The sequence below is a fragment of the Octodon degus genome, unplaced genomic scaffold, assembly GCF_000260255.1.
Source record: "Octodon degus isolate 3935 unplaced genomic scaffold, OctDeg1.0 scaffold00126, whole genome shotgun sequence".
NCBI lineage: Eukaryota > Metazoa > Chordata > Mammalia > Rodentia > Octodontidae > Octodon > Octodon degus.
The window spans coordinates 1,853,808-1,862,150 of NW_004524702.1; the positions used below are offsets into that span (position 1 = coordinate 1,853,808).

Below are 8,343 nucleotides of genomic sequence, written 5' to 3' on the forward strand. Positions count from 1 at the left end.
GCCAAGGGGGCAGCCCATCTAGCTCAGCCTGCTGAGACCCAGCACCCGGCACAAGGCAGACGCCAGCCACCATGTGGGAGAGGCGAGCACTACAGTGCTGCTCTGAAGATACCCGTGCTAACTATAGTTCCAGTCCCTTTCCAAGTATTGGGTTTTTTTCTTTTTGCTCCGAATGCCCTCAGGGGTGGTTTGGCTGGCCAGGGTGTTGTGGGGATCGAACTACAGCAACCTGAGGCTGACAGCTTTGTGGAAGCAGGCCCTTAAAGAACTGAGCTATGGCCAGGCCCCCCCAAGTATTGGAAGTACTTCAAAAATGACAACTACTTTTGGTGGTGGTGGTGCATACCTGCAGTCCCAGCACTCAGGAGGCTGAGGCAGAAAGACAGCTGAGAGTTTAAAACCAGCCTGCAAAGACTCTGACTCCAAAAGCTAGATAAGGGTTGACATGGAGCATTGCTCGGAGAAGGAAGGAACGGCAGAAAGAGCTGTGTCACCGAGTGTTAGGGGTGCAGCCCTTTCAGAAAGAACAAGAAGCTCTGTGGAAGTACACAGGACTGTGAGAAAAAAGGGCCTGAAACCTGAAGCCTGAGAACCTGCCTTCTGCTGTGGGCAAACAAGGGGCAGCCCTGGCCGGACTCCCAGGTCCCGGGAGGCGCTGGCCTGCGCTCCTTGCAGCAAACAGCCCGCTTCTCAGCCCGGGAAACCAAGCGAGAGCTGTCTACAACTTGAGAGGGGCCTGGGATGCCCCTCAGTGTGAAGGCCCCAGGCTCGAGTCCAGCTGCACGCAGGACAGCAGCAGGGCCCTACGTGTCGAGCGGGCCCCTCGCGCGCGGCAGGTGTGCGAGACCCGGGCTACCTGGAGGGAGTGCTCTGCGAGGTGGACTCCGCGGATGAGGTTGAGAGCGGCGCACATGATGTTGAGGACAAGGGACAGGACACCCAGGGCAGTCACAGGCTCCATGCGGAAAGGGGGTGCTTGACAGGGAGAAAGACAAGCGCCCGGTGACAACCACGGCTGGGAACAACAGAGCGGTGGTGGCACAGCCTCCCCTCCACGAGGGCAGACTCTGTGTGATGCGCAGACTTTAAAATCACAGCCATTCGAGAGGAAAAGGCGACCTGCAAGGGGCAGGACAGCGCTGCACGAGCTGAGTTCCTTCTGGAAATAGGCTTCTCCTAGCAGGCAGGGCTCTGCCAGGGCTTGGTTTCGCCCATCATGGCAGGGGCTCGCAGCCAGGTGGGCTGCACCCAGGGGACACGGCAAGGTCTGTACACACCCAACTGGCACACTCAGCACGGGCCAGGCAGCCAGCAAGGCCTTCTGAGTTGAGAGTGTCCCATGCTGCCAGGGTGGCCATGGCTTCCCTCCTCAGCTGGTGGCTAGATTCTAACTGCACTCCCACACACAGCTCAATGGCCACCCTGTAAAATGTTCCACTCTTTTTCTGATTAAGATAATGTTCGGCTCAAGTGTCAAGTGCACTGCTAGAGCAATCTGTGGCAACTTAGTTTTTTAGAATTTTAAAACAATTGGGAAGAGGAGGGGACACGGGCTACCTAGGCTAACGCTGCTCTGGGACTTTGGTTAGAACAAGCGTTCCTTCTCTTAGGCAGAACTAGTGGAACTAACTCTGGGCCACGCAATCAAAGGTTGCCCACTCCTGCTGTGGTCCTTTAAAAATCAACCCTTCTTGGGCCAGGGAGAGAGCTCAGTGGCTTAAGCACCTGCCCAGCAAATACAAGGTCCTGAGTTCCATCCCCAGCACCAAAAACAAACAAACAAACAAACAAACAAAAAAAGACTTTCTTGTCTTACATTTCTCACTCACACACCCAGAGCCACAGCCCAGCTCGTGCCTGTTCATGTTCGAATCCCCCTGAGCAATTCACAGTTGCTATGAGGACAAAGAGAGCTCCTGGTAGCACTGTCACACCTTAGGACAATCGGGAGTCAGACCAGCGAAATGACCCACACTGAGGGGCAAGCACACGCTTTCTGGATTTGCTCCCACTGTCAAAGAGTTTAAAAAACAAAACACAGCCAGGAATGTAGCTCAAAAGCACAGCGCCTGCCTGGCAAGCACAAGGGCCCGAGCTCAATCCCTGGTACCAAAAACAAAACAAAGCAGAAAAACCCTTATGTTACAGAGTACCCTGTGTTCAGAAGAAACCTGGGCCTCAGCTACCCAGTCTTCTTTCTATAAAAGTTAAGCTCCCAATGTAAATTAAAACAAAAGGGCTGGGGAGATGGCTCAGTAGAATAAGCGCTTCCCTGGCAACCTCAAGGGCCTGAGTTCAATCCCCGGTTCTGCCAAAAAAAACCAAAAAAAAAACTTACGATTGGTATGACAACCAATCTACGAGTTTATCCCTTGAAATAGAAAACATGAACATCTTTAATACATCACTTCTAAGATGCAAGCAATGAGTTTAATATTAAAACTTAAAATAATTAGACTGTTACAGCATGGGCAGCTCTAGCGGATAAAGATCCACTCTTACACTATGACAGGATTCTATACAATCAGAAAATAAGAAATACAAAAAAATCACAGCGGCATTAACCCAGAAGCCCAGGGTCAGGGCACCAGCTAGGCTCACGTGGCATCAGGGTCAATCTGTCATCCTCCCACCCCAAGCACCCACTCCTAGCCCATCTGACATGCACAGCAGCCTTTTGCCAGTGATGGGGCACTCACCAGGCTGCCGGAGCACAGGTACATGGCCGTTCGCCAGCCTGCTGGCCGTGTCTACCTCCTCCAGGGAGAGGACCACCGGAGGCTGGAAGTCCAGCTCCTCCTGCACTTTCTCCAAGCTGCTTTGCATCTGAGAGGTGCCCGCGTGGTTAAAATGCCGCTTTACTTTCTGAATGGTGCTGTCTGCAGAAAGAACAACCCCGTCAGGTGTGTGCACCAGCCCGCCTGGGAGACAGCAAGCCCAAAACCAAGGTCACGGTCCCCAGCAAGCGCATGAGTCCACGGGTAAGGCTGGGGGGTGGAACCCCAGCCTGGGGGGCCCCCTGTGACAACAGTCAAGGCATCACAGATGTGTCCTAGGCCCTCAGTGGCTGGAGTAGGACTCACCACACCCGACGGGGAGGCCCTAGGCAGGGCTTCCACAGCTCGGAGCTGGAAAGCAATAGTCCTCCTGCCCGGTTCATCTCAAAAAGGTGTCTTTGAAAAAAATCACAAATGAATACGAATGTGTTCTGCAAACCAGAATATGTGTTTGAAAGACTGACTTTAATGCCTCCATTTATGGTAATATTAATCCATTACCAAATCCTACAAAGCGTTTGAAGAGAAATCTCATACACATGGGCAAAGCAGACTCACATCTGACCCAGTGCCAGGGACTTAGCCCCATGCTGCTCCTGCACTGAGGACGGGGTGTTCCAGAAGGGGCCCCCGTCTGGGACCCACAGGCCCAGAGGCTGGGCTCCTGGTTCACCAAGGGGTCCACGGCACCTTAAGCCAATGAGGGGCCACCAGAGGGCCATATGAGACTGCGCTGGCCATGGCAGAGGAGCCAGAACTCATAAAAACATTTCCAGGGCTGGTCTTGCACCAGCCTAGACCCAGGGCTGTCAGCTCCTTGTTCAAGGACATCACAGGGAGAACAGCTGTTGCCACAGAACACACAGAATGCCCCAACTCCTGCTCTACTCCCCACTCCTGCTCAGCCCCCAAGAGCACCAAGGAGACCCCGGCTGAGAGTGCTCAGCACAAATCAGGTCACCATGCCAGACCCGAGCTCTAGGCCAAGGAAGAGAGCCTCCTGCGGAGCAGCGCTTCTCAAGCTCCTCAGAAGGGACCAAGTTTTTCCAAATTGCTGAGCACTGATATGTTGATAAAATACAATTTAAATCTCCCAGGGGGCTGGCGAGACAGCTCAGCAGTCTAAAGTGCCTGCTCAGACAAGCTTAGGCAAAGCACAGGCACTGAGGTTCAGTTGGTGGCACCACATACTGCACCAGTCCTACCCCCAGGGTGGGCTGAGCCGGCCACAAAAAGGAAGGAAGGAAGGAAGGAAGGAAGGAAGGAAGGAAGGAAGGAAGGAAGGAAGGCAGGCAGGCAGGCAGGCAGGCAGGCAGGTCCATCCGTCCCAGGGATTTATAAGACAACCTGCCCACACTGTATCCCCCTTTCCTACTCCCTTATGATAGAAGCCCATGCTGGCAGGGGCCTGCAAAATGTGCTGGACTTTGGGTCGGCAGGGATGTATGGTGTCCGTCGCTAACAACCACCTCTGCTGTCCAGGGCAGCAGCAGCCACACAACACACAGGAATGAGCTCCGCTGTGCTCCACCTAGCAGTCTTGGGCCTATCATGAGAATCCCCAGACTCTCCCTTCCTCAGCTCTGCTGGTCTGAAAAGTCAGGCGCTGGACCTTCAGGCACCCTGGCCCTGGTCCCACCATGAAACCTCTTAGGGGAGGCTAACGTGGCTTCAAGTCAAGTAGCTGTGACTCCCACGTGTTTCCTGGAGGGTCAAAGCCCCCACCCCCACCCCAGAGAGCTCCATACACATCACGCACAGGAGAGAAAGGAGGACACACATATATATATTGAAGCAAAGGTACAAACCGAACTCAAAGAAGGCATAGGGCCTGGAGGCAAGCCTGATGCAGGTGGTGTCGAAGGACGATGTGAACTCCCACCACAGGGTCTCCAGGAAGCAGAAGGCCATGGCTGCAGGGCACTGGCGGGAGCAGATGGCCATGCAGGCCACATCCCCTGCAGAAGAGAAGCTGAAACACAAGGGTAGTGTCTGCATCACCAGGAGCAGGGTCAGCACCCACATACCCAGCACTGTGGGACCCCCAAGAGGGTACCTGTCAGCCAGCCATGGCTGTGCACCCTGGCCCTTCCCAGGGACCAGTGTCTGAGACCGTGCTTTCCATGGGTGGCGCTGGCCCCACACTGTGTAACGTACACAGGCAGGAGTGGGGTGAGACTCAGACGCCTCCGCTTCTGCCACATCCACCGCTTCCCAAAGTTAACGCACCCTGGCGCCTGTGTCTCCAGCGTCTATAAATCACCACTCCTGACACTGGGTTTCACCCACTCGTGTTTTGTTTCATCCTTTCCCGTCCAGATAATACACAGGCAACCTTCTCTCCAGCCATCCTTATCTGCTTGTGGCATTAGGTTACTCTGGCTCCCTAAAATGAATGCAGGCTCCTCTGCAGGCCACCCCTCAGGGCAGGCAAGTCCTGGGGGCTGCAGCTCGGGGCTAAGCATCTGCGAGGGAGTGGGGGGCGGTAGCTGCTGTGAAGTCCACCCCAGGGGCATCTCTTCCCTCAGAACCCCAGTCCGAGCTGCAGCGCAGGCCAGCTCCCCAGGTGAATCAAGGGTCTGAGCCAACACTGCAGGGGGCCCTGGGGGCGTAGCTCCTCCTCCGTCCCCAGGCCATCCCGGCACAGAATTCCCACTCCTGCTATGACTGTATTTGCATCGAGTCCACAGCCCAGGAGGGCCAGCGTCCACTCACCCAAGGTCCTGCCAGCAGGGCTGCAGCCCGGCCACACTCTGTCCTCTGCGCTAAGGTCTCCTCATCCTGGCACAGGACTGAGGGCAAGCCCCAAGCTTCCCAGACCAGTCACCAGAAGCCTCTGTGTCACCACACACACACGCGCACCACCAGCTTCCTGGCTCCCTCCGTCTTAAGAAAGCAGGGGTCTCTTCCAAGTGCAGCTCCATCCATCCGGGACTTTCTCCATCTCTTTGCCCACACCTCTGGCCATTTCCAGCAGGAGGGGTTGAGGCTTTGATGTTCTATGTCTTGCTATATCTGGACGTCCCTACAAAACCTTCCTCTGCTTGGAGGAAGGACGGCTCCCTGGACGGGGTCCTTCAGTGGACCTCGCCCCTTCAGGATGGGGCTGTTCCTACAGGACCAAGGCCCCAGCTTGGGCGGAATGTGCCCCCAACAGAGGGCAGCAGCCCTTCCTCCTCAACCTCTGGATGGGGCTTCATTTGGACACAGAATGAGGAGGATGAAATGAGGCCATCTGGATGAGGGCCGCCTGTTCTATGACTGCTGCTCTCAGAGTGAGAGATCCAGAGAAAGAAGACGGGCTGCAGGCACAGAGGGCATCTACCAGGCAAGGAGGCTGCGGCTTCCACCAGGGGGCAGTGCAGGCCTGAGCGTCCTCCTCAGCCTCCAAGGGGCAGGCAGGGCCACCCCTGAAGCTGACTTCAGGCCTTGCAACAGAGGAGGCAGTTCTGTCAGGGCCCCCTAGGAAACACGTAACTATGAAGCGCCATGTATTACGCACCAGTGAGAAAAGCAAGTCTGGGCTTCTTTTGGAAGTAACGGTGGAAGCGAGGTGTGATGGCACACACCTGTGATCCCAGCACTCAGGAGGACGCGGGGAAGAGCTCAGGATCCTGAGGCCAGCCTGATCTACAGGGAGACCCTGTCTCTAGCACTACTACCAACAGTAACAATGAGCATTTAATTCCAACATAGAATAAGCAGGTAGGGTCCCAGGGGCTCAGGAGGTTGAGGCAGGAGGATCATAAGTTTTGAGGCCAGTCTGGGCAACCTAGTAAGACTGTCTCATAGTAAAAAATTAAAAGTCTGGGGATATGGCCCTGAGCTCCAGCCCCATTACCACACATCAATTAAACACTAAGTGAAGCCTGCTGCGTCCTGGGTCCCCTTCTCAGATAACTGCTGAGGTCCCAAGATTTCACTGGGAAGTCACACACTTCCTCCTCTCTGAGCAGGGGGCTTGGCGGTAGGCTCAGCTGTTTAAGTGCCTGTATGGGCAAACCCAGTGAGGCTTGCAAGACCGTGTTTCGATCCCCAGCTCCACATGCCACACCACACCAGCACTTAAGGCAGCCTGAGCCAGCCAAAAAGAAAAACATCCTTTCTCTCTGAGCAGACGGGCCCTCATGAAGGAGGTGTCCAGCAGGCTCCCTGGGCAGGGGTCGGCTCAGGCTGCACTTACTGTATCCGGAAGTCCTGGCTCTCTGCGGAGCCCCGGCCCGGGTGCCGGGCCAGCTGCATGGCCAAGGCCTTGAGGCGCCGCCTGCTCTCCAGGAAGGCTGGGGCGTGGTAGAAGTCAGTGGAGGCTGACAGGGGCAGTCCGTCCCTCACCCGTACCACACTAGTGAAGAAGATCATGGACATGGTCTGTGGGAGAAGGCATGGGGACACCTGTGGGCCGAGGGGACACCAGGGGACCAGGTTAGTGAGGCGCTGCACACAGGCGTCCCTCCTCCACACACTACCCAGCAATTCTTGGGGGGAAGGGACAGCTCTATGCTTCTCTAGTAAGTCCCCCTCCCAGCTTCTTCCGTTGCCTGTGGGAACAGGAAGGGCCTGACACTGGGCAGTAGCCCAGAGTGTCCCCCAGGGCGGTGCTAAGCAGCTTAGGGCCACATCCCACTGCAGGAGCTGAAAAGAGGTGGGGAGACAGCACCTAACCTAAAACTGGTGGCCAGACAGCAGGGACAGGATGGAGCCAGAGAGCAGGTCCTCTGAATCCCTGCAGACATCTGACGGAGCCAGTCTTCAAAAGGATGGCTGAGTCCCTCAGATGGCAAGGGAAGTCGCTGAGCAAATCACATCACAGCGAGAGGAGAGAGGTCTGGCCATCACGTATGAGCCATACTAAGAAACCAAAGGAAACAAAACTGAGCCCGAGTGGTGCTTTTGAAATTACAACCGGAAACCTGGGCACTCTGCACAAGGTAGGTAGGACCCAAGGAGCACAGGTTTGCTGCCTTTCCTTCTGCATCACAAATCCCAGGCGTGGAGTCAGAGAAAACAGCAATGCAGAAATGCCGCTGAGCAGAGGACCACCCCCCCATTCAAAAAAAAAAAAAAGCTGCCACCACCACAACTCCCTGGAAAGGTACAGCCCAGCACAGCAGGCAGCATGTCAGTAAACCACTCTTACCCTCAGAACACCACAGAAAAGGGTCTTAGCCAACGCTGGTGCACCAGGGAAGGCAGGTAAAGATCTAGGTGTGCACCCTGGCTTGAGGGACTGAGTGCCCTCAGCCTCGGGGCAATACACTCTTCCTGCAATAACAGCCCACCTCTCCTGGAGAATTCTGAGCTGCTCACTGCCAGGGGGTGCACAGGGGCAGGCAGGAACAGGACCTTTCCTCCCTTCTGGCAGGAAGTTACATCCGCGCTGCCCTGCAGGAGCAGGGCCCACAAAGCCCAGTAGAAGCAGGTGGTTGCTTTGTTAGTACCGTCATTACTGACAAAGAGGAGCTGTGCACACTGCAGCTGGCTGCGGGTTTACATGCACACAGTGCACCAACCCCGCCCTACCACGCGCCCCCTCCACACCCCAGGCCTGCCCCTCCCAGTACCTCTG

The 8,343-nt window shown here is 55.7% G+C and overlaps 1 protein-coding gene across 1 annotated transcript in view; it reads right to left on the minus strand.

Moving 5' to 3' along the window:
• The window catches only part of Sec22c (SEC22 homolog C, vesicle trafficking protein), a 9,947-nt gene extending 2,340 nt beyond the window's left edge, over positions 1 to 7,607 (minus strand). The window contains exons 1-5 of the mRNA XM_004640657.2: positions 7,440 to 7,607; positions 6,961 to 7,169; positions 4,586 to 4,749; positions 2,700 to 2,879; positions 857 to 975 (exon numbers count right to left, since the gene is read on the minus strand). Of these exons, the coding sequence (XP_004640714.1) occupies positions 857 to 975; positions 2,700 to 2,879; positions 4,586 to 4,749; positions 6,961 to 7,142 (645 nt within the window). The 5' untranslated portion in view covers positions 7,143 to 7,169; positions 7,440 to 7,607. The remainder of the gene's footprint in view (positions 1 to 856; positions 976 to 2,699; positions 2,880 to 4,585; positions 4,750 to 6,960; positions 7,170 to 7,439) is intronic.
• Positions 7,608 to 8,343: the final 736 nt, after the last annotated feature.